This window comes from Rhizopus delemar, genomic scaffold (assembly GCF_000149305.1).
Source record: "Rhizopus delemar RA 99-880 supercont3.1 genomic scaffold, whole genome shotgun sequence".
NCBI classification, from domain to species: Eukaryota; Fungi; Mucoromycota; class Mucoromycetes; order Mucorales; family Rhizopodaceae; genus Rhizopus; species Rhizopus delemar.
The window spans coordinates 2,688,314-2,712,789 of NW_027137827.1; the positions used below are offsets into that span (position 1 = coordinate 2,688,314).

At 36.4% G+C, this 24,476-nt stretch overlaps 10 protein-coding genes across 10 annotated transcripts; 4 read left to right on the forward strand and 6 right to left on the reverse strand.

Moving 5' to 3' along the window:
* Positions 1 to 136: 136 nt before the first annotated feature.
* RO3G_01068 (uncharacterized protein) lies at positions 137 to 495 on the forward strand (the record flags this gene model as incomplete). Its single annotated transcript, XM_067655659.1, has 4 exons — positions 137 to 139; positions 190 to 273; positions 330 to 405; positions 464 to 495. The coding sequence occupies 4 exons, from the start codon at positions 137 to 139 to the stop codon at positions 493 to 495; spliced, it is 195 nt and encodes a 64-aa protein (XP_067511760.1).
* Positions 496 to 896: 401 nt separating this feature from the next.
* Positions 897 to 3,292, reverse strand: RO3G_01069 (uncharacterized protein; the record flags this gene model as incomplete). Its single annotated transcript, XM_067655660.1, has 6 exons — positions 897 to 1,556; positions 1,606 to 1,663; positions 1,719 to 2,905; positions 2,965 to 3,021; positions 3,090 to 3,205; positions 3,262 to 3,292. 6 exons carry the CDS (start codon positions 3,290 to 3,292, stop codon positions 897 to 899), a joined length of 2,109 nt encoding a protein of 702 aa, XP_067511761.1.
* Positions 3,293 to 3,858: 566 nt separating this feature from the next.
* Positions 3,859 to 6,356, forward strand: RO3G_01070 (uncharacterized protein; the record flags this gene model as incomplete). The annotated part of the gene is made up of 9 exons (XM_067655661.1): positions 3,859 to 3,975; positions 4,029 to 4,163; positions 4,226 to 4,283; positions 4,338 to 4,387; positions 4,442 to 4,581; positions 4,633 to 5,071; positions 5,123 to 5,896; positions 5,959 to 6,055; positions 6,115 to 6,356. 9 exons carry the CDS (start codon positions 3,859 to 3,861, stop codon positions 6,354 to 6,356), a joined length of 2,052 nt encoding a protein of 683 aa, XP_067511762.1.
* A 181-nt stretch (positions 6,357 to 6,537) lies between these two features.
* Positions 6,538 to 6,913, reverse strand: RO3G_01071 (uncharacterized protein; the record flags this gene model as incomplete). Its single annotated transcript, XM_067655662.1, has 3 exons — positions 6,538 to 6,582; positions 6,637 to 6,786; positions 6,839 to 6,913. 3 exons carry the CDS (start codon positions 6,911 to 6,913, stop codon positions 6,538 to 6,540), a joined length of 270 nt encoding a protein of 89 aa, XP_067511763.1.
* Positions 6,914 to 7,214: 301 nt separating this feature from the next.
* RO3G_01072 (pre-mRNA-processing-splicing factor 8) lies at positions 7,215 to 14,383 on the forward strand (the record flags this gene model as incomplete). Its single annotated transcript, XM_067655663.1, has 3 exons — positions 7,215 to 7,401; positions 7,460 to 14,167; positions 14,226 to 14,383. The coding sequence occupies 3 exons, from the start codon at positions 7,215 to 7,217 to the stop codon at positions 14,381 to 14,383; spliced, it is 7,053 nt and encodes a 2,350-aa protein (XP_067511764.1).
* Positions 14,384 to 15,442: 1,059 nt separating this feature from the next.
* Positions 15,443 to 15,995, forward strand: RO3G_01073 (uncharacterized protein; the record flags this gene model as incomplete). Its single annotated transcript, XM_067655664.1, has 3 exons — positions 15,443 to 15,614; positions 15,679 to 15,778; positions 15,830 to 15,995. The coding sequence occupies 3 exons, from the start codon at positions 15,443 to 15,445 to the stop codon at positions 15,993 to 15,995; spliced, it is 438 nt and encodes a 145-aa protein (XP_067511765.1).
* Positions 15,996 to 17,120: 1,125 nt separating this feature from the next.
* RO3G_01074 (uncharacterized protein) lies at positions 17,121 to 17,288 on the reverse strand (the record flags this gene model as incomplete). The annotated part of the gene is made up of 1 exon (XM_067655665.1): positions 17,121 to 17,288. The coding sequence occupies one exon, from the start codon at positions 17,286 to 17,288 to the stop codon at positions 17,121 to 17,123; it is 168 nt and encodes a 55-aa protein (XP_067511766.1).
* A 777-nt stretch (positions 17,289 to 18,065) lies between these two features.
* On the reverse strand, positions 18,066 to 21,250 carry RO3G_01075 (uncharacterized protein; the record flags this gene model as incomplete). Its single annotated transcript, XM_067655666.1, has 13 exons — positions 18,066 to 18,446; positions 18,505 to 18,663; positions 18,718 to 18,866; positions 18,938 to 19,445; positions 19,493 to 19,768; positions 19,817 to 19,894; positions 20,071 to 20,133; positions 20,183 to 20,254; positions 20,344 to 20,451; positions 20,502 to 20,593; positions 20,650 to 20,769; positions 20,821 to 21,082; positions 21,149 to 21,250. The coding sequence occupies 13 exons, from the start codon at positions 21,248 to 21,250 to the stop codon at positions 18,066 to 18,068; spliced, it is 2,370 nt and encodes a 789-aa protein (XP_067511767.1).
* A 387-nt stretch (positions 21,251 to 21,637) lies between these two features.
* RO3G_01076 (uncharacterized protein) lies at positions 21,638 to 22,637 on the reverse strand (the record flags this gene model as incomplete). The annotated part of the gene is made up of 3 exons (XM_067655667.1): positions 21,638 to 21,677; positions 21,805 to 22,322; positions 22,380 to 22,637. The coding sequence occupies 3 exons, from the start codon at positions 22,635 to 22,637 to the stop codon at positions 21,638 to 21,640; spliced, it is 816 nt and encodes a 271-aa protein (XP_067511768.1).
* A 379-nt stretch (positions 22,638 to 23,016) lies between these two features.
* RO3G_01077 (uncharacterized protein) lies at positions 23,017 to 23,924 on the reverse strand (the record flags this gene model as incomplete). The annotated part of the gene is made up of 3 exons (XM_067655668.1): positions 23,017 to 23,024; positions 23,071 to 23,239; positions 23,295 to 23,924. 3 exons carry the CDS (start codon positions 23,922 to 23,924, stop codon positions 23,017 to 23,019), a joined length of 807 nt encoding a protein of 268 aa, XP_067511769.1.
* Positions 23,925 to 24,476: the final 552 nt, after the last annotated feature.

Sequence of the window (24,476 nt, forward strand, 5' to 3'; positions counted from 1 at the left end):
ATTCAACAGAAAACAGCTGAGTTTTTATAATTTCTAAACCAATGAGAATCTGCCTCGTTCCTTATTGAGAATTTAAATGAGTGGTGCATCTTTTGTTTTATTCACTTTCTTTTCCACTTTCTACCTTCATTACAAAATGGTAATACGATATTTATATCTCAATTGATATATTTACAAAGTAATTTATAGGCAACTGCTCCTACTATACGTCAAAAGAACAATTTATACAAGAACAGAGCTATTAATCACAAAGTTGCTTCCAAGGCTGCTGAGGTAACTATCTAAATTAAAAAAAAAAACAAAACATTCTTTCTAAATTATTGACATAGCAATCAAAGAGCATCTCAAAGACCAACTATTCTTATTGGATTATCGGTCTCCTTTGCTTTGCTATGTTTGGTGGTGGTAAGATTTGTATAGTGTGCATTCATCTTGAAAGCTAATCTTGTCCCTTGTTTAATAGTCATTCTTCAACTTATTGACTTAATCTTTTAAATCTCCAAATAACACTTACTATACATATTGCTGGCATCCTTTTATATATTTTACACAATACCAAAAAAAAAAAGAAGAAAATATCACACCATAACACTTGAATAAACAAAAAGTCAATTTTGAAAATTGAATCTTTATGTTTTAGAGAAGTGTCTGAATAAGTAATGATAATACAATATCTTATTCCTAAGGCTTTTTTTTTTTTTTTTTTTTTGGATGGATCAAGCAACAAGATTAAGTTTGTTGAAAAGCACTATGGTTGTACAGAAATAAATACATTGGATGTACAATAGTAACAAGAAAAAAGAAAAAAGAAAACTCTATTTATTATATTACGAAAGAGTACATAATAAAGAAAGAAAGAAAGAAAGATATATGGTACAAAATTATATAAATATTATTTAAACGAAACTTCTATAAGTTCTTGCTGTATCTAAATTACTTGGATCGTGCTTTGTTTGCCTTTGTGGAGCAGTGCGATATGGACTAACAGGGTGATTGGAAACCATTTGTGAAAATCGATTGAGTAAATTGTTGGGTCGATTCATTCTACTGTTGCTATTGTTGTTTTCTATTTCATCCAATTGTTTAGCAAGAAGCCAGTCTCGGTGAATTTGATCTTGCTGAGGTGAGGAGCGAACAGAAGCAGTTCTTCTAACGACCTTGGCTGCTAAATTGTTTGCAAAATTCAACTTTTGAGATAAACTCCTGGTCACCATATCTCCTGTGGATGCTCGTTTTCTTTCAAAATCATCTAGACTGTGGCGTGTAATGGACAGACTTCGCTTAAAGATTTCATCAAGTGAATCTTTAGATCCCTTACGTAATGAATCAATACTTGCTCGTGCCATGTCGGTGGTGTCCCTTAACTTCTTCAGACGACTCGAATTGTTAGATGACATGGATGATGTATCGCTCCAATCAGCATTGAATAGCCCGCTGTTTCTTTTATCATTGGCTACACCTGGTATCACTTTGCCAGATAATACCGCTTGTAACCTTGTTTCTCGAATAGCATAGGCAGAGTTAAAAACGACTTGTATATCATCAATTGGATAATTCTACAAGTAATCAATTTTTGAATTCATCTTTTCGTATATAAAAGCTTACTTGTAAAATACGCATGTTATCAGCAAAATCACCTTTCATAAGGTCTTGTCGAATGCATCTACACACATGACGTAAGTTTTTCTATTTTTTACACATTACAATCATTATTTTACATGAGCATTGCCACAGCAAAATCCAATAAAAATTCAAATCGTCCTTCGCCTTCTTTCTCTTCCTCTTGCATACCACGATCAGCCAAGATAGAATCCCACAAACGAATGACATCAGGCAAGTCCCATTCTTGAGAACACAAGACAGTGATCCACCGAAATGCATAGTACTGTTCTTTGACATCTTTTTTACTCAAATCACGAAATAATGCACGATCAAACCAGGACAGCCGCTGACTCATTCTCCACATGGTCGCATTGATACCCATACTGGCATCCAAATCCAAGGATCGCACAAAGTGATCTCTGACATCAGACATGAGTGTTGTAAAAACAAAAAAGGCATCTGCTTCTGCATACGCTTGAGACTCTGCATCCTCTTCTAAGGAAGCAGCAGCAAAAACATAATAAATTGGCGCCAAAAGCTCATTCATCCCTTGAACGTATCCCACGCCTGGGTTCAATTTAGCATAGATAAACAAGATACGTTCAATCACCTCCCAGTGATAATCCACACTATGATCACTAATCGGCTGATGTTCTCTATTTCCAGTCTCATCTGTCAAGTGTGCAATACGTTTAAATAGTGAGCGACGATTAGGAATGTAAGGACAGATAGGTTGAGTGGATGTGGATAATGTATGCTTTTTGCCAAATTTGGGTAATAAACTGCTTGAATTGGACTTGATAAATGCACTGGATAGTTTGCGAACCAAGTTGCGAGGGGTTGAAATGATTTCGTTTCCACTTTCAATGATGCCTGAAGAAAACGAACGTACAGAACTCTTTGAATCCGATCTTGCTCTTGTCTTGACTGTGGGTGTTGTGCCAGTGGTCGCTATGGTTGTACTGTTGGGAGCAGTAGTCGTACTGGTTAGTTTTAATGATTTTCTGGATGCTGCAGAGGATGATCTCGGTCTATTTTTTAATGCAAATGAAAAACGTCTTGTTTTTGTATCTATTTGTTGCTCTTCAGGTATGGTTGTAGGACATAAAAGATCTGTATCATACTCTTCAATTGTATAGTGCTTAGTAGGTGGAGAGAGTGGGTTGAGTGGATTGGCTGGTACATGCAGCTGAAAAAATGCAAAGTCTGGTAAAGTACGCCGAACATCTTTATCTATTTGTTCCAAGGTAGTATTGTCAGCAAAATAACTAGACCATTTTGAATCCATTTCATCATTTAATGGCTATCAGATATAGTAAGATTTACACACACTTATATATATATATATAGACTGCTACTTACATCACCATCAGATGGAGGTTCTTCTGTTGGTTCTTGCAATAAATCTTTTACCCAATTCTATTGTTATTATTATTATTATTATTAGATGAGTATAGATGTGTATCATAGATGTTTTTATTTTTTACATAATAATTTAGTCTTTGACTTTTCAATATATTTGTCCACATTCTTTTATCTGGTGGTAGATAGCCTAAAAGTACTTTCCATGCTGTTGAACGTAAGCCAGGTTCATCGGGTATACCTTTTTATATATCAGTAAACGCCACCTTCAATGTATGTTTGTGTATATGTGCATACCATAGAAGCAAGCTTCTCTAAAGGTTTTCATGTCTATAATAGCTGTTGTCTCGTCATGATCATCCTGTATAGTCAATGTTGAACGAAAGTACTTCAATCTATAAAACCATAGTCAACAGCTTGTTCTTATTTATTACATTTGTGCATTCTACCTTTCTTTATAGTTAGATTCCATAGAGCTTATTAAAATAGACAGGGACGGGAAAGAAAGAAGATATAAAAAATGTACGGAAAAAAAAAATTAAATCAATGATGAAACAACTGGAAAAAAAAAAGAGAGTTACAAGCATTTTTAGTAGACAAAATTCCTTGTTTTTTAATTGATCCTGTGTTTAAACAGAAAATATCTTTTTTTTTTTTTCTAGTGCATAGATATTAATAGATTATTGGCTTTTTAGCTTAAAATAGGCCGCATTGAATGTATTTAGACTACAATTAGGCTTGTCATACTTGCTTTCGCCATATCATCTTTATCTATGATTATCCACCCCATAAAAAAAAAGGATAAATAGTTTTTACACTCACAAGCAGCTGAGAATTAAACTCAATTTTCAATGCAACTTTTCATAGACTGATTTGTTCTTTTCTTTTTGTACCATGGCACTTGATAGACATACAGTCTTAATATTATCCGTTCTACTCATATCACAGTGCATAACATATTCTTGGAAAAGCTCACATACAAACAACCTTGTTAAACGTGATGAACCTAAGGTATGCCTTCGATGATAGCATTATATGAGAAACATTCAATTAATCGTTAAAAGTGTGACAATGTTCATTTGCAATTAGATCAATGTGCCTATGTCCTTGAATATTGTAAAGATGCCACACCAGGATTAATTAACTATATACAATGGTATTATTGTTCCTCAGCAAAACCCATAATTTTCATTTTAATGGTAAGCAAACATTAGAATGCGATAAAAAAAAAATACCAAGGTTATATTCAATGTCACATCAGTGCTGCTGGTTGTTATTTTTATTTGGATTTGTTGGAATAGCTGCTTCAGACTTCTTTTGTAAGTTGTATTCATATTTACATTAGTATATCGCATTAATATATAAAATAATAGGTCCAAATCTTCAAACAATTGCATCAGCATTACACTTGTCTGAAAGTTTGGTAAAAAAAAAATGTATATAAAGAGAAAGAGATTGAATGAATCAAGTGAAATAGACTGGTGTTACTTTCTTGGCTTTTGGTAATGGTAGTCCTGATTTGTTTTCAACTTTTAGTGCTATGCATTCAAACTTGGGTTCACTTGCTTTGGGTGAATTGATTGGAGCAGCTTCATTTATTGTTAGTGTAGTAGCAGGGTAATAAGCATATACAACCAGATATGATCAGTACTAAAGTGTATACCATAGATCGATGTGTGCTATCAAACCATTTAGGGCAAAAAAGTTTAGTTTCATAAGAGATGTCTCATTTTTTGCTTGTGCTATCTTACTTGTGATGCTCATCATTTCGGATGGTCTCATACACCTTTATGAATCCATTCTATTGATCTTGTTTTATGCCATTTACGTATGTGTGGTTGTTGGCGGAAATTATTACATGAAGAAGAGATCCAACTATTTGAATTTGGTGGAAAGAGCTCGTTTAGAATATGAGGAGAATGGTAGAGATGTGGATGATTTGATTAGAGGAAACTATGATACATCAGATGCTTATAACAATGATGCGAATGAAATGGAACTTTATGATGAGGGATTTGAAACAGAAGGATATCAAGAGTTGATACATTCTAGAAACACTATACACCCCAAATTACGGATTAGAACTTCATTATTTTCAGCTATTGAGGTAAATAGATAGTGATGCTTAACATACAGTAAACTAAGTTATAACTTAAAGTTTCAAGATGTTGTGCAATCTTTACAAGATACAACCGGAAATTTTCAATATCGGTCTCGACAGCCAACGTCCATACCCACACGATTTGAAAGGTATGCTGATGAATTGTCGCTACATACCGCCGAAAGTAGACACCACCATACCACAGCAGCAGTGCCACAATCAAATAGCCAATATCAACGTTTAATTCAAAAATTCTTTAATACGACCTCTGCTTATCATATGAAACGCGAAATTCTTACCTGCTTATTCCCTACCTTGATTGATCTTCATCAAAAGCCTATGTTCAGCAAAGCAATCTCTATTCTTTCTGCACCCGTTGTCTTTCTACTTGCGATCACTCTACCTGTTGTAAGAGAAAGTGGGCCGATTGAGCTCAATGATGAAACAGTTGATTTATTACAGGATTATCATGATGATAACGATACTATGTTTCAGCAAGACACAGTGCATTGGATTAAATGGTTGACAGCAGTCCAAATGATTGGAGCCCCAGCATTAATCTCCTTTGTGCTCGTCACTCAGGCGGGTTTACCAGCAGTCATTATCTTGCCACTCTTGCTCCCTATAGGAGCCTTGTTGTCCATTGCTTTTTGGTTTACAACGTCTCATGTAAGGCAACCCAGACTTTATTGGCTTATGTGTTTTGTTGGATTTGGTGTGGCTATTTTTTGGATCTTCTTTATCGCAAATGAAGTGGTTAGTGTCTTACAAGCCATTGGTATGGCTCTTGGTGCAAGCGAAGCTATCCTTGGACTAACTATTTTTGCTCTTGTAAGAAATATAAATGAAAAAAAAAAAAAAAAAAAGAATGAGTTTATTTATATGTTACATAGGGTAATAGTTTAGGTGATTTTGTAGCCAATGTTACAATGGCTAAACTAGGATATCCATTAATGGCTATGAGTGCTTGCTTTGGTGGCCCTATGTTGAGTAAGTTTGGTTTGATTTGCAAATAATTTTGTTTTTAAGATTTTTTCCCTTTTTGATAGATATTATGCTTGGTGTGGGTATTGGAGCTACTTATGTGACATCACAAAGAAATGAACCTTATGCTATTGAAGTATCAAAGACGATCATTGTTTCTGCTATTGGGCTTTTAGTCGTTTTATTATCTTCACTCATATTGGTTCCTTTAAATAGATATCGAATGTCAAAGGCATTTGGATATAGTTGGATCGCCATTTATTTGATTTGTACAGCTATCAATTTGTATATCGAAATTCGATCATAGAAATAATAATAATAAAATGATACCACTTCACGTTATTACACACTCAAGTAACTTACCCTATTTCCTATTGCTAATAGCTGCTAAGTCAATCAGTCTAAACACCTTAAAATGTTTGTAAGTGCCAATATGGAACAACAAGGGATTTATTGAAGCGTATATGCTTTGAAAATATTGATCTTATTTATTCTTGCTTCTTCTTTTCCCATTCTTCAGGAGTGTAAGATTTCTTCATTGAAAAAGATCAGATTTCAGCAGATTGTATAATTGCATGTTCATTTACCTGAGTAAAAGCATGAACTTTGCTAATCTCTTCTTTTAAAGCTTCATTCACAAGCTTATGTCTAGCCAAAAGACGTTTTCCTTCAAATGCAGAAGAGACAATGATAACTTCAAACATTTGTCCACAGCCTGCTGATAAATCCTCAACTTCCTACAGTCATTTTTAATTGGCAAATCAAAAGTATAGTGTGTCAACTATTTACAACATGTTGTGCTTGAAGACGCTCTATAATAGCTGCTTTAAGGGACTCAGAAGTGATACCTGAATTGGCTGACATTCTTTAAATAATACAAGAGTTTCTTTTTTTTAAAAAAAATAGAATATGGACTACTGCTTGTTTAGTAAGACTCTGAGGCGTCGCAGCCTGAAACTAATTTCTGTTTTTGAAATGACAGGACTGAAGAAAAAAATTGTTACGCAGCGCAATTTTTTTTCTCTTTTTTCTTTTTTTAAACAAGTACAATCTATAAAGTTTTCTTTTAGAGATTTACTTTTTGGTAATTAAAAAAGAAAAAGACTGTGTGTTAAAAATATATTGAAAACTAATTAGTTATTTAATTTAGGATCTTTTTCTTTAAATGAACAACGATCCTAATTTCTCGGTTCCAGTGGGTGGGGTACCATCTCCCTATTCCCAACATTATGACCAATATTCTTATGAAGCAATGCAATATTCAGAAAAAAGTGAAGAAGAAAAATTAAAAGAGAAGGCCAGAAAATGGCAGCAACTACAAAACAAGCGTTATGGTGAAAAGAGAAAGTTTGGTAAAAAAAAAAAAAAAGACACGAACACTTATTTGGTGCTAAAAAATTCTCTGCATAGGTTTCATTGAACATGAAAAGTCAGATATGCCACCTGAACATTTACGAAAGATCATTAAAGATCACGGTGATATGACTGCAAAGAAATTCAGACACGATAAACGTATCTATCTTGGTGCTCTTAAATATGTTCCTCACGCTGTATTAAAATTACTTGAAAATATGCCCATGCCTTGGGAACAAGTGAGAGAAGTCAATGTGTTGTATCATATTACGGGTGCCATTACTTTTGTCAATGAAATTCCTTGGGTTATTGAACCTGTTTATATTGCTCAGTGGGGTTCCATGTGGATCATGATGCGTAGAGAAAAGCGTGACAGAAGACATTTTAAACGTATGCGTTTTCCACCATTTGATGATGAAGAACCACCTCTTGATTACGGTGACAATATCATGGATGTTGAACCACTTGAAGCCATTCAGATGGAATTAGATGAAGAAGAAGATGCTGCAATCTATGAATGGTTTTATGATAATAAACCTTTGCTCGACACAAAATTTGTTAATGGTTCAACTTATCGCAAATGGCGTTTGGATCTACCCATCATGTCTACATTATATCGTATGGCACGTCAACTTTTATCTGATCTGACCGACAAAAATTACTTCTATTTATTTGACCTCAATTCTTTCTTCACCGCTAAGGCATTGAGTATGGCCATTCCTGGTGGTCCTAAATTCGAACCACTTTACCGTGATCTGGATACTGCCGATGACGATTGGAATGAATTTAATGACATTAACAAAATTATCATTCGTCAACCTATACGTACCGAATACAAGATTGCTTTCCCATTCTTGTACAATTCTCTTCCTCGTAGTGTCTATGTCTCTTGGTATCATTATCCTACTGTGGTTTATGTCCGCAGTGAAGATCCTGATCTTCCAGCATTCTACTTCGATCCAATCGTCAACCCCATCTCTTCTCGTACTCTTCATGGTGCTGGTACTAAGCACGAAGATGAAATATTTGGCGATGAAGATGAAGACACAGAATTCCAATTGCCTCAAAACGTTGCACCCTTCTTGGAAGACACAGAGCTTTATACAGACAATACAGCAAATGCTATTGCGCTCTACTGGGCACCTCATCCTTTTGATAAGAGATCAGGTAGAACACGCCGTGCTCAAGATGTTCCCCTAGTCAAAAACTGGTATCTGGAACACTGTCCACCCGACCAACCTGTCAAGGTCCGTGTCTCTTACCAAAAGTTGCTTAAATGCTATGTCTTAAATGCCCTCAGACAACGTCCTCCCAAAGCTCTCAACAAAAAATATCTTTTCCGTTCTCTCAAATCTACTAAATTCTTCCAAACCACACAGATTGATTGGGTTGAAGCTGGTTTGCAAGTCTGTCGTCAAGGTTACAATATGTTGAATCTGTTAATTCACAGAAAGAATTTGAACTATCTTCATTTGGATTATAACTTTAATTTGAAACCTGTCAAGACATTAACAACTAAAGAAAGAAAGAAGTCTCGTTTTGGTAATGCATTCCATCTTTGCAGAGAAATTTTGCGTTTAACTAAACTTGTGGTGGATGCTCATGTCCAATACCGTCTTGGTAATGTGGATGCTTTCCAACTGGCTGATGGTCTTCAATATATCTTTGCTCACGTAGGCCAATTGACTGGTATGTATCGTTACAAGTACCGTCTGATGAGACAAATTCGTATGTGTAAAGATTTAAAGCACTTGATCTATTACCGTTTCAATACAGGACCAGTCGGTAAAGGTCCTGGTGTTGGTTTCTGGGCTCCTGGCTGGAGAGTATGGCTTTTCTTTATGAGAGGTATCGTCCCCCTTCTTGAACGTTGGTTGGGTAACTTGCTTGCCCGTCAATTTGAGGGTAGACACTCAAAGGGTATTGCAAAGACAGTGACAAAACAACGTGTGGATTCCCATTATGATTTGGAATTGAGAGCTGCTGTTTTGCACGATATTATGGATGCTATGCCTGAGGGTATCAAGGGTAACAAATCACGTACTATTCTACAACATCTTTCCGAAGCTTGGAGAGCTTGGAAGGCCAATATTCCTTGGAAGGTGCCCGGTATGCCTGCACCTATTGAAAACATGATTCTTCGTTATATCAAGGCTAAGGCCGATTGGTGGACTAGTGTTGCTCACTATAATCGTGAGCGTATTCGTCGAGGTGCTACTGTTGATAAAACAATTTGTCGAAAGAACTTGGGTCGTTTGACACGTCTTTGGCTCAAGGCAGAACAAGAACGTCAACACAACTATTTAAAGGATGGTCCTTACATTACTGCTGAAGAGGCCGTGGCCATCTACACTTCTACTGTTCACTGGTTAGAAAGTAGAAAATTCTCTCCTATTCCTTTCCCACCTCTTTCTTATAAGCACGATACAAAGTTGCTTATCCTTGCCTTAGAACGTCTTCGTGAAGCTTACAGTGTACAAGGTCGTTTGAATCAAAGCCAGAGAGAAGAATTGGGATTAATTGAACAAGCCTATGATAATCCTCATGAAGCACTCTCTCGTATCAAGCGTCTGCTCTTGACCCAACGTGCCTTTAAGGAAGTGGGTATTGAATTCATGGATCTTTACTCTCACTTGATCCCCGTCTATGACATTGAACCACTTGAAAAGATTACAGATGCTTATCTCGATCAATACCTTTGGTATGAAGCTGATAAACGTCACCTCTTCCCTGCATGGATTAAGCCTTCTGATTCTGAACCACCACCATTATTGGTTTACAAGTGGTGTCAAGGTATCAATAACCTGACTGAAGTTTGGGATACTTCTGAGGGACAATGTAATGTGATGATGGAAACTAGCTTTAGTCGTGTCTATGAAAAGATTGATCTTACCCTCCTTGGCCGTCTCTTGCGTCTAATTCTTGACCACAACCTTGCCGATTATGCTACTGCCAAAAATAACGTTGTGCTCAATTACAAGGATATGAACCATGTCAATGCCTATGGTTTAATTCGTGGTCTTCAATTTGCCTCCTTTGTCTTCCAATACTATGGTCTTGTCTTGGATCTTTTAGTTTTGGGTCTTCATCGTGCAAGTGAAATGGCCGGCCCTCCCCAATTGCCTAATGATTTCTTGCAATACCGCGATGTTGAGACAGAAACACGTCATCCTATCCGTTTGTATTCTCGATACATTGACCGCATTCACATCTTCTTCCGCTTCACTGCTGATGAAGCGCGTGATCTTATTCAACGTTATTTAACAGAGCATCCAGATCCAAACTTTGAAAATATTGTGGGTTACAACAACAAAAAATGTTGGCCACGAGATTGTCGTATGCGTTTGATGAAGCACGATGTTAACTTGGGCCGTGCTGTATTTTGGGATATCAAGAATCGTCTTCCTCGCTCATTGACAACGATTGAATGGGAGAATAGCTTTGTGAGTGTTTATTCTAAAGATAACCCAAATTTGTTATTCTCTATGTGTGGTTTTGAAATCCGTATCTTACCCAAGATCAGAAGTTTAACGGAAGAATTTACACTCAAAGATGGTGTTTGGAATTTGATTAATGAACAGACCAAGGAAAGAACTGCTCAAGCTTATTTGAGAGTTGATCAAGAATCCATGGATCGTTTCCACAACCGTATTCGTCAAATCCTGATGGCTTCAGGTAGTACTACTTTTAGTAAGATTGCTAATAAGTGGAACACTGCCTTGATTGGTTTGATGACCTACTATCGTGAAGCTGTTGTGCATACGCGCGAGTTGCTCGATTTGTTAGTCAAGTGTGAAAACAAGATTCAAACTCGTGTCAAGATTGGTCTCAACTCCAAAATGCCTTCTCGTTTCCCTCCTGTTGTTTTTATGACGCCCAAGGAACTGGGTGGTCTTGGTATGCTCTCTATGGGTCACATTTTGATCCCACAATCTGATTTACGTTGGTCAAAACAAACTGAAACAGGCATCACTCACTTCCGTTCTGGTATGAGCCACGATGAAGATACTTTGATTCCTAACTTGTATCGTTACATTCAATCTTGGGAATCTGAATTCATCGATTCTCAACGTGTATGGGCTGAATACGCCTTGAAGCGTCAAGAAGCCAATGCTCAAAACAGACGTTTGACCTTGGAAGATTTGGAAGATTCTTGGGACCGTGGTATCCCTCGTATCAACACTCTTTTCCAAAAGGATAGACATACCCTTGCTTATGATAAGGGTTGGCGTGTGCGTACTGACTTTAAGCAGTATCAAGTATTAAAGAACAATCCATTCTGGTGGACCCATCAACGTCACGATGGTAAATTGTGGAACTTAAATAACTACCGTACCGATATGATCCAAGCTCTTGGTGGTGTTGAAGGTATCTTGGAACACACTTTATTCAAGGGTACCTACTTTACTTCTTGGTTGGGTCTTTTCTGGGAAAAGGCATCTGGTTTTGAAGAAAGTATGAAATACAAGAAATTGACAAATGCCCAACGTTCCGGTTTGAATCAAATTCCCAATCGTCGTTTTACTCTCTGGTGGTCACCTACCATCAACCGTGCTAATGTCTATGTTGGTTTCCAAGTCCAACTTGATCTTACTGGTATCTTTATGCATGGTAAAATTCCTACCTTAAAGATTTCGCTCATTCAAATTTTCCGTGCTCACTTGTGGCAAAAGATCCACGAAGCCCTTACCATGGATTTTGCTCAAGTCTTTGACCGTGAATTGGAAGCTCTTCAAATTGAAACTGTTCAAAAAGAAACCATCCACCCTAGAAAGTCATACAAAATGAACTCTTCTGCTTCTGATATTCTCCTGTTCGCAGCCTACAAATGGCCTGTTTCTCGTCCTTCCTTATTGAATGACCCTAAGGATGTTATGGAAGGCCCTACAACTACTAAATACTGGCTCGATATTCAATTGAGATGGGGTGACTTTGACTCTCACGATATTGAAAGATATACTCGTGCCAAATTCTTGGATTACACAACTGACAACATGAGTATCTATCCTTCACCCACTGGCCTCATGGTTGGTATTGATTTGGCTTACAACATGTACTCTGCCTATGGTAATTGGATCCCTGGTATGAAGCCTCTTGTACAACAAGCTATGGCTAAGATCATGAAAGCCAACCCTGCTCTCTACGTTCTTCGTGAACGTATTCGTAAGGCACTTCAACTGTATTCATCTGAACCTACGGAGCCTTACTTGTCTTCTACCAATTATGGTGAATTGTTCAGTAACCAAATCATTTGGTTTGTTGATGATACTAATGTCTATCGTGTCACTATTCACAAGACATTTGAAGGTAACTTGACCACTAAGCCTATTAACGGTGCTATCTTTATTTTCAACCCTCGTACCGGTCAACTCTTCTTGAAGATTATTCATACCTCCGTCTGGGCTGGTCAGAAACGTTTGGGTCAATTGGCTAAATGGAAGACTGCTGAAGAAGTGGCTGCCTTGATTCGTTCATTGCCAGTAGAAGAACAACCCAAACAAATTATTGTAACAAGAAAGGGTATGCTGGATCCTTTGGAAGTTCACTTGCTCGATTTCCCCAATATTGTGATTAAGGGTAGTGAGCTTCAATTGCCTTTCCAAGCATGTTTGAAGGTAGAGAAGTTTGGAGATTTGATCTTGAAGGCGACTGAACCTCAAATGGTTTTGTTCAACTTGTATGATGATTGGTTGAAGACATTCTCTTCTTACACTGCATTTTCTCGTTTGGTTTTGATCCTGCGTGCACTTCATGTAAACAATGACAAGACCAAGATGATTTTGCGACCTGACAGAAGCACCATCACGGAGCCTCATCATATTTGGCCCACATTGACAGATGAAGAATGGGCAAAGGTTGAAGTACAATTAAAGGATTTGATCTTGGCTGATTATGGTAAAAAGAACAACGTGAACGTTGCTTCTCTTACACAATCCGAAATTCGTGACATTATCTTGGGTATGGAAATTCAAGCACCTTCCCTTCAACGTCAACAAATTGCTGAAATTGAAAAGCAAACCAAGGAACAATCTCAATTGACAGCTGTCACTACTAAGACTCGCAACATTCACGGTGATGAAATGATCGTTACAACTACCAGTAATTATGAACAGGCTACCTTCTCTAGTAAGACTGAATGGCGTATTCGTGCCATCTCAGCTACCAACTTGCATTTGAGAACAAACCACATTTATGTCAATTCTGATGATATCAAGGAAAACACATATACTTATGTGATGCCTAAGAACGTATTGAAGCGTTTCATTACTATCTCTGATTTACGTACCCAAATTGCTGGTTTCTTATATGGTGTCAGCCCTCCTGATGCACCCAATGTCAAGGAAATTCGATGTGTTGTTATTCCTCCTCAATGGGGTACACACCAAACTGTACACCTGCCAAACACCTTCCCTGAACATGAACATTTGGATGATTTGGAGCCTTTAGGATGGATTCACACTCAACCTCAAGAATTAATGAATATTTCACCTCAAGACGTGACAACACATGCTAAATTATTAGCTAACAACAAGACTTGGGATGGAGAAAAGACTGTGACCTTGACTTGTTCATTCACACCTGGTTCATGTTCACTGACTGCTTATAAATTATCACCAGCTGGCTTTGAGTGGGGTAAGACAAATGTGGACCCTGGAAGTCAACCTCAAGGTTACTTGCCTACACACGGTGAAAAGGTACAAATCTTGCTATCTGATCGATTCCTCGGTTACTTTATGGTACCTTCTGATGTTTGGAATTATAACTGTAAGTTATTTTTGTTTAAACATGGATTGCTTTTTTATTAACTCATTTTTATGTATAGTCATGGGTGCTCAATTCAACGCTAATATGAATTATAAGCTTGCATTGGATGTGCCAAAGGAATTCTATCATGAATCCCACCGTGCTGCTCACTTTATGAACTTTAGTAGTGAGACAGAAACTACTGCTGAAGCAGATATTGAAGATGCATTCGCTTAATTTTGAAATATTTTTATGTGTTTTTTTTAATTGTAAAATAAAAGTAAAAAAAAAATTCATTCAATCGACATATCAAATTGGACAATAAGGCTATAAACGGAAATGAATGTTTCACGAACTATCCTTTTTGAAGGAGGACATTCTGTTCATGATGTCTGTGAACTTAACCGTTTAGAAATAGATTGAACTTGTTTAATATCCTAATGACAACAGCAATTTGTTTATGTTTATTTATTTAAAGCAGCTTATATTTTGTCTTTGTATGACAATATTTAAATATTGTTCCTTTTTCATCGGCGAAAATCGAAAATGGGATCGTGTAGGGTATTTTATGATTGAAGATAATAAAGTGGACTTATTATTAGAAATACAGGTCTTTAAGAACAAACTGTAAACGTGATGTTTTCTGTTCTTTTATAAATAGATTTCAAGTTTTCTCTTTTAGAATGGTTTTAATGTTTCACGAGAATAAATAAACTGGACAGGCATCATCTTTGCTATATGCTGAATAAGATCAGTGTAATGATAGCACATGAGTAGAAAAATAAAAGTAAACTATTTATTATCTTTAGTTGTCCAATTAGATAACAATATTTATTTTTAGCGAGCAACAAAACTATATAACAAATATGTTTTGTTGTTTAAAAATATAAAATTCGGAATTCTATAAAAGCGGGTGCGACACTGCCTCCATGTTCCCGGCTTTATCATAGTTAATTTCATTACTTGCAGGAAAATAATTGCACCGGGCACTATAACCAAATTATAGGTAATAAAACCAGACAGGGCATTGTCACTTTTCCCTCCTTGTTGCTGCTATTATCTATGTACCCTAATTTTTTAAGAAAAAAAAAAGGAGGTTATAATTTGATGCTTTACAAAAAGCATGATAATTAAATCTAATAACTGCTTAAAGTAATTCATTAGACATTTGTAGTACAAGAGGGAATAATTTGATTTGTGTACCGCCATTTACTTTATATAAATACAGCGAAAAAAAAAGTTTGGGACTTTAATCCTTTTTTTTTTTTTTTTACCAAAAAAAAAATAGTAATAAAAATGAAGGCTGCTTATAGCTTTTTCTTTACTTTTTGCGTATTCTTCCAAGCTGCATTAGCTGGTGTATTTGATCAGCTTCAATTTATGAAGATTATTTCGCCTACAAATGGACAAAGTATTGAAATAGGAACCAATGTTACTATCCAATATGCTATGCAACCTACAGTTTACCGTAAAAACGAAAAAAAAAGAAAAAGAGCGACTTTATATGCATTTATACTCAAGTATTAGTTTAGAAAGCACATCTAATGGCTATGCAAAGAACATTGTAATCAACTTTCATAAACGAACTGGAGATCAAAAGCAAGAACAAATTGAAAATATTTGTCCTACATGGTAATCAGTATACTTATTGTACACCTTTCTTTTACTAATTAACCATATTAGTCCTCTTGCTGCCAAACAAGATCAATACGTTACTTATACCAAACAATGGACTGTACCTACTAATGTTACCCCTGGTTCATATGCCTTTGATTTCGTTGAGACTGTCCAACTTCGTAGAGGAGAAATAACATCTTCTGAAACAGTCAAAGTGAACATTGTCGATTAAAGCCTTCCTTTTGCTCCATCACTTTTTCCATATTAACTTTTACATACTTGTAAAATAAACATTTCTTTTTTTTTTTCGTATGTAATTACTTTTACTATGCACTAATCAACCTCTGATGAGCTATTGTTACAAGTAAACCGAATAACAAAGCTACAACTATTTTAGATTGGCACTGTTGACGGTATTCGAATATCAATGAGCTTATGGCCTTTCCTTTATGATGCTTACTCTTGAGCTGTTTTTATTAAGCCAATTCGAGATTAATAACCCCTTGGTTTGTTGAATACATAAACCAATGTTCAATTGGATTTGTTTTCTTTTTAAAAAAAAAAATATCAGAGGAAGAATAAGACTGTATTGTATGTATCACAACAAAATTTTATTTTCAAAAGCAAAGATCAGGAAAAGCAAAAGACGTTGCAATTACAAGGACTTCATTAAATAGAAACAGGTAAATTTGAACCCTCAGGTTTTGTATAAAGTCGGTCTGGCAAAGCCACATAAGAAGCAGGGTTAACTAGTAATAATAAAGATCTAGTATTTTGCATACAAGAACCTTCAATATGGTCACTAGAAAATACAATTGATAGTTTACGACAAGAACTATTTACTTTCAATTATTTGTATCTTATTACACAAAATGTACACAAGGACTGACTTGCACTTCAAAATATAAAAGTGGTTCGATCTGTTTCAAAAATTAGCAGTGTCATATCCTTTTATTCGCAATTTCAACTTATGCTATGGCCTTTTAGAAGCGTTGTCGACGCTATTGTTTTTTTGAACTTAATAGTGTATGTTACAACAAATTCGTCATATTTGATCTGGAAAGAAATTATAAAATTGATTCATCAATGGGAATTGCTAAACTGAGATTACTACATAAGAAATGCTGGACAGTTTTGAGCGAGTTAATAAAGGTTTGTAAGAAGAGAACAATGACAAAAAAAAAAGTAGTAAACTTGCTTCGATTGTAATCACGTCTTAAAATCTTATCTAAGGCTTGAATTTGTTATTCAACTTTTTATTTGCTTTAAAACAAAAAGAGATTATATTCAAAGCATCACTTTAATCCTTTTTTTTTAATTTTGTGTAGAGTCTTGTTGGAGAAAAGTTGATTGCAATTTATTGCTTGCTAGCTTCGAGTTTGGCGTAGTAGGCATTGCGGCGTGCAGCAGTGGGGATGTGATAGCTGTGCCAGAAAACGTAACCAGAGGCACCACCAAGAGAGAGGGCGATAGCAATATCCTTCATAGCTTGCTTGCGGAATTTACCAGTGATGGGGGCAATCATTTCTTAATATAATTAGATACAGTAAAGAGAGAAAAGTTAAACAATCATTCACAAAAAATTAAAATTTCTAGGCTGGGGGCAAAAGGAATTCTATTGGGCGTGACATCATCTGTAGCTTGTTACACAAATGTCTCTGAACTTTGATATGTTCAACTACACAGTCTTTGAAGCTTACAGACGACCTTCTTTTTTCAATAAAACTTATTGCTTGACAGCCGTAGATACAGTTTTACTGGTATAAGTATTAGCTATTGATCGCATCGTGTAAATATAACTGACACAGATCAGCATTTATTATCAAGTGATATGTTTATAGATTCATATTTCCATTTTTCTAATAAACATCACCAAGTTACTAGCAGGCTCCCTATTGAAACTGTTTTTAAAGTGAGCATATTCACCATGCAAAAGTATACTTGCCATCAGGAAAATAGACTTCTTTTATTAGATCTATTGTAAGCTATGCATATATTTTGCTTGTATAAACATGTTTAATTTGAGCTTGTTTGTTTTATATTGAATAGGAGTAGAGAGATGATTCGACCTAAAGACAGCAGTAGTAAGACTCATAAAGTTAAGAGGTCCTCTTTCTACAGTAGCAATAGCATCCGAAAAAAGACGTACTATAAACCAGAGGAGAAGCAAATGTTCAATAATTATTTCTGAGCTTTGTGCAGGTGCCTATTCGGGCCCAGACAAAGCGAAGGAGGAGTAAAAGAGGGATTAGAATAATACATTAAAAACTCAATTTATTAACAAAGCTTTTAAACGATTCTCTTAATCACTATCATCGTCATCATCATCATGCTCATCATCCAGGTCACTTTCAGATTCTTCCAAATTGACCGATGTTCCACGAGATTGGATCATTTCTAAGGCAAGTCCTATCTTGGACGGCATCTGATTCAATTTACTGCTGATATCACCCGTAGCTTGCTTTTCATCCATGTCTTGCTTATTCTCGAAATCTCTTCGTCCGTAGAAGGATCCAGCAAGCTCAGATGAAACAACATGGGATACATCGATTTCTTGTGGGCCAATCGGCAGTTGAATGCGTCCTTCTTCGACGTGATCCACGGCACCCTTGTTTGCTTCAGAAAAGGCAAAAGGCAAAGGAATTTCTTTGATGGCTCGATAATTACCACAGTTATTGATGTGCTATTAGGAAATGAGGGACGTTAACAACGTGTGAAATACAACCATTTTCTTTCTGTACCTCGTTTTCCAATCGAAAAAAGTTCCACTGAATACGACGGTAAATTTCCAGGATAGCGATAATAAATCCAATCAGGTCACTAGACAACTTGGAAGTGGCAAAGTTCAAAGTCCAAGCAAATCGTAGGATAATGTTGATAGGAGCAGCAATGTAATATGTCTATAAAGTATCAAATTCAATCCATTTTTTCTAAACATGCATGTTTGAATATACCCATCTATAAAACACGACATCATCACGAAGCAAGAAGTTTTTGCTTTTCAATTCTAATAACCCCCAATCCATCTTGATATCCCACGCAGAAGTATAGATTGAGTTGATAGCACAACAAAAAATCCAGAAAAATTCAATGAGAGGAGAATCTAGAGAACGTGCATGAGTCCCTCTCTGCCTGCGATCCTCAGCCACAAAGGAAAAACAAAAATGGACTTACGATGCATTCTTCTGTAACCGGTCACTAGAGCAGCAGCAATACTCGTCATGTATTTCACACCATTCACCAAGTGCACACTCTCGCCCGAATCCTTATGACGGCGAAGACACTGCAACAGACGCCACCAGGGAGGCACCGAGGCCAAGATGGGCGTGAACCAAAACAACTTGACAGGACAGTTGTTGTCAAAGTCAAGCCAGTGATAGCCATAGGCACAAAAGAAGTAGGAGATGGTCCAAAAGGAATAAGCAAGACTGTTGAGTTCATCAGCGATAAAGAAATCACGGAATTCGACCGAGAAACAGTAACTGAGGACGATACGTCCGAGGGTGGTACCTAGCCATCTTCTGGAAGAGTAGTACATGATCGGGAATGGACAGGTCATGATGGCCAAGGAAACGACAAAGAAGATGAGCGGACAGAGCTGAGATGGAATCGAAGGGGCAAACATTTGTGAGAAATCAATATACATGATGAAGGATAATAATAAAAGCATAAAGGAAGGCAACTGTGTATTTCTGTCAGCAATGTGTCTTTGTGCATTTCATTACGTACCTCTGCAAACTCGTGATAATCCAGGTTATCTCTTGGGTCAAATTCAAAGATAAATTTGTAATTGATTTGACAGCGCGTCCAAACGAGTGTATTCACTGCAAAGCCTAAGCAAAATAGAATAGGCAAAAAGAAAACAGCATAGATCTGGAGACTAAAGTACATGTTGGGCAGACGATCTTGTACGTCTGGGTCAAGCGCAAGTTGAAGTACTCTAGCAAAAAGTGCCAAGGTCAAACCAATATAGAATCCAACTCGCCATGCGGCTGGTGTGTAATGCTAATAGGATAAGATCAGAATGAGCAATAGAGATGGTGGAATGCTTACTTCATCTTTTTCTGGTGTTCTGAGCTTGGACATACCCTTTCTTCGATGTCCACTTGCAAATTCTTCAATGTAAAGTTCCTAAGAGGAAATGAGTACATGTAAACACTCAGTCTGTTACTGTACCTCTGTATCGTTGAGTATTTCGTCAATTTTGTTTGAATTCATCCAGTGGTATTGGTTTAACTTTTGAAGATATAATTTACTTGCTTTCCATCCTGCAGTCTAAGATAGTATTAAAGATAGGCTCTATTTACTTGTTTATCGTTTACTTTATCAAACTTTTTAAGAATCTTTCTAAATCCTGTCTCATTAAGTAGCTATAATAGTGTGTAAGCAATTCATAAGATTCTCGTTGTCGTATGTTACTCTATATGATTTCAATAATTCCAGACTGCGATAATATTCCGTGATCGCCTTTTTCAATCGACTTCTAGCGACCTAGAAAAGGCATTAATTGGTTTGTATGATCAAGTGATCAGAGAAGACTATACATTATAACTAAGATGCTGCGTGCCATTATACTTTACAGCTGAAGGCAAATGAGTCACATCGGCCAAAGTAGAACCTGCCGAGTTTCTTCTAAACCAATGACCAAAATGAAATCCATGATCAGCAGGGTCTGAATGTTCGTAAGACTATACATCATTATGACCACGGATGCTTGTCTAAAAAGAGCGTCTCTTACCTCATCATGTGATAATTGAGCAGCGAATTTTTTAACAATGTTCATCTGTAATTCCAATGCTTCATATTTAGCCTCTGCTTCTTTTTCCTTGGCTATAATCACTGTTACAAAATTTCATTTTGTTTTTTTTTTGTTTGTTATTATTTACAGTCGTAAAACGTGGATATTGTGTCCAAATCACGATCAAGTGTAACAAAGAAATACTGTTCCGGTTCACTTGCATGCTTTAATACTTCTTCTAAAATAGAAGTCGCTTGAAAGCCTCTGGCTATTTAAAAAGTAAAGTTGAGCAGGGATAGAAAGGAGTCCTTTTTTTTACCTTTTAAGGAAGGTTGAGGGATCCTGTCAAGTTCAGTGCCATACCCATAGTCAAGTTGCAAAGAATATCCATCAATCGAATCAGCTGTTGTTATTTGTCTGACTTGTCCGCCTGTTGAACGGTTTTCAAGAGTAGAGGATTGAGTTCTTATTGGGGCTGCATGTTTTCTAGTGGCAGGTTGGAATTCAGGTTCTGGAGTGTGTACAGCACTGATGGCAAGATCAAGTCCTCGATCTTTGTGATCTTGGTGTTGTCTACGATACTAATTTTTTTTTTTTTCATTTTGTAAATAACAAGAATAAAGCAAGTTTATTTGTTTTGGTTTTACTTTTTCAATAGCTTTTAATCTTTTTTTAAGAGCCTTATAGTTGATATATGCCTTTCTCCACTCTGGAATACTTTGAGATTCAAGGTATTTGGCAAACTTCATGTGAAAATTTGACAAGTAAATATATGCAAGTAATTTAAGACAAAAAGGAAAATTTAAACAAATTCAAATTCAATCTGTTTATAGAATCTCCATACTCTTTCTCAGCTTCTGGTCTTTAAATTCGCCCGATTGGACTCCATCGCTGTGGTGAAAAGATCTTCACGTTTTATGAACATCACAATTAACTGGCTATTCTTAAAAATAGTTTTTATTGCCACAAAAAAAAAAAAAAAAAAAAAAAAAAAGGTGCATGAGAAACAACTCGTACCTTAAAGGCTCAAATTCCCTAGTGTCAAAGAAGTTTAGGAACAGTCTTTGCATGTAAACTAGTAACAAGAGAAAATAAAACAAGCACTCGAGGTTTATTTAAAGAGGTATTTGACTCTGTTACTTTAATACTTGACAAACAATGCGTTTACAAACAATACTATTAAATAAGAATTTTATGTGACAAATTACTTTTGGGATCCACAAATTGAATGAAACAAAATTCATCAGCCTTTACTGTACTTGATACAAAATGGTTTCTTTATTCTTGTTTTGCTTTTACAAACCTCTCCAAAGCTACGGCCTTCAAGATCTGTGACCTTGCTCTATTTAATTCTAATTCTAAACCAGGCGTATCCAATGCTTCCCCAATCAATTTGATATCTGAAGTATTTAATACACCTTCTAAATCATGTTCTAATAGTTTTAAATTGGGTTTTTTCTCTAGAAACCCTTGTCTAATTTCCTGCGAGAATTCTAAATCATCCGAGGAAACAAAGCTGTGTTGATTTAAGAGAGCATTCAGCTGTTCATCTTGTTGATAGGTCAATTGGCCTTGATTGACTAGAGAAGATAAGCTATCGGCACCATGGTATGCTTTGTAGTGGCTGTAGAGTCGAAACAGGTTATATGCCAGCGGTATATTAGGAATCAGTGGGACAATGACGAATGTACAAGACAGTGGGACCCAATAAGCAGAGTAATACATGTATTTTTTATGATAATTCACTCTATCTTTCAACAGGCTTTCTAAATCACGTTGAACATCCGATCCTTCCAAAACCTTTGGATAGTTCACTAGTGCCTATAGTTTAAAGCAGTTAAAAAAAAAAAACAGGGAGGAGAAAGACATGTCAATTACATTTTTTAAAGGTTCTTGTAATTCGTACTTTGCTGGTACACTTTTCAAAAACCATTCTTGATAATCGACCTGATTCATAAAATGACTTCCACGTTTATACAATTTTCCTTTCCATGTGGTTGGATCTGCTTTTCCAAACTGTTCCCACTTCTTACTTGACCAGTTGACTGCTTTTGTTAATTTGGAAGTAGTTGACACAGTTGAATGACAATAATAAGCCCAACGATTCTTCAAGATTGGAATAGCATAAATACGCATAATTTAAAAGTTGAAATGAAAAAAAAAATAAAAAAAATAAAAGAAACTAAAAAAAAGAGCCTTTCAGATGAATGACGACAGTACAAGTGATTTATTAACCAATAATGTCTTGTTTAAAAATAATTCCACAAGTGGTCAAATTCTTTTGCATAGGCTTCAACCACAGATGGAATATTGGTAACGATCACATTCTCTTGATTTTTATAACGCGCACTACATTATTGATCAGTTATGGCTCAACACTGTTCATCGCTTACCCCGCACTCCAATTGAAGCTTCCGGTGATGACCATCTTATCGTCAATCACTGCAAATTTGTTATGCATAAATTGATCACTAAGCAAATAGTTTATACACACAGACAAAACGTGCTACAAGCTCTACTTGCCTATTGTCGTATTTAAAAGGAATTCCCCAGCGATCATGCAGCCTACAAACATCAGCCCCCTTTTCAGGGTCCATCTGATCATTGTCTGTAATGATCCGAACATCCAAACCTCTTTTATAAGCATCACTCAACACACGAGCCGTCTCATTGTCCGTCAAAGAAAACACGCAGACATAAAGTGTTCTTTTTGCAGAAGAAAGCGCAGAGTGAAATGTCTAGTGAAAGATGAGTTCAGATTTTGTCATCCAGCGTCATTTTTTTTTTTTTTACCGCATAGCTTTCTTCAGAAGGGAAAAAGATGGGAATACAAAAGGTATTTTCAGGTAAAGGTCCTAGGGGTCTTGGATTAAACCCGGAACTTGGATTGTGGTGCTTGCTGTTCTGGTTCACACTTCCTGCGTTGGATGTCTTCTTTGGCTGCAGTTGAGCGTGAGGGCGAGTCTGTTGAGATGGACTCGGATGCCCTCCTCTTGTCTGACTCGTTCTTTCTACGGTCTGCTCACGGCCATTGACCACTTGGCGGAACCTTTGATGTTCTATACGTTCAGGAGCGCCTTGATGACTACTCTTTATCTGACGATAAACCTCCCTTGTCTCTTCCCAACCGTTGTTTTTCTTCACGGGCTCACTCATCACCACAGAGGACCAAGAAGCCCTTTTGATCTCACGCTCAGGTGACTGTGGAGGAGACGCCAGATTGGACGCAGGACGAACCAGACGGGTGATTTGATGCTTTAGGTCAGACAAGACGTGTTGATCTTCCTTTGTCTTCAAGGCCCCTTCGGCATCAACAAACAGCTTGTCAATCGCGGCAAAATCATTTGGACCGCTGAAGAGATGACTGAATTGAACGGATAGTCCATCAAGTGAAGAGTCATTCGTTTGTCTTTCGAGTCGCATGGACTGTAAGAAAGGAAGCTAAGTCAAAAATGATTTGTATCTTATTATAAACTCCTACTTGTTTCAACTGTTCATTCATTTGGAAGGGAAGTTTTTGAAGTTTTAAGGTATCAGTCATTCTTTTTTGGTTTTTTTTTTAAAAAAAAATAAAATAAAAAAGACAGGGTATTTAAACATGTATTTATATGCATCGTGGTATACAAATAAAAAGAAGCTAGTTTTTATATAAACAATAATAATTATAAACTATAATCTTCATCTTCCGAAGAGAGACCATAACCATATTCTAAATAAACAAGTATTAATAAGAATACAGTCTAGATGCTATTGGATACTTGCGATCTTCAAATTCATCATGGTCATCCCCATCCTCTTCTTCTGGATAATCGTTTTGATAGTAATCCTCAGCTATGTTTTCAATTCAGTCATATTGTGGTATCTAGCCTATTTGTTTACTCTACCATTCGAGTCTTCATCTTCAACATCGCCTATTTCACTATCAGAGTCATTATCATCCATGTATTCAGTTGCCCCGTCAAACCAAACAAGGGA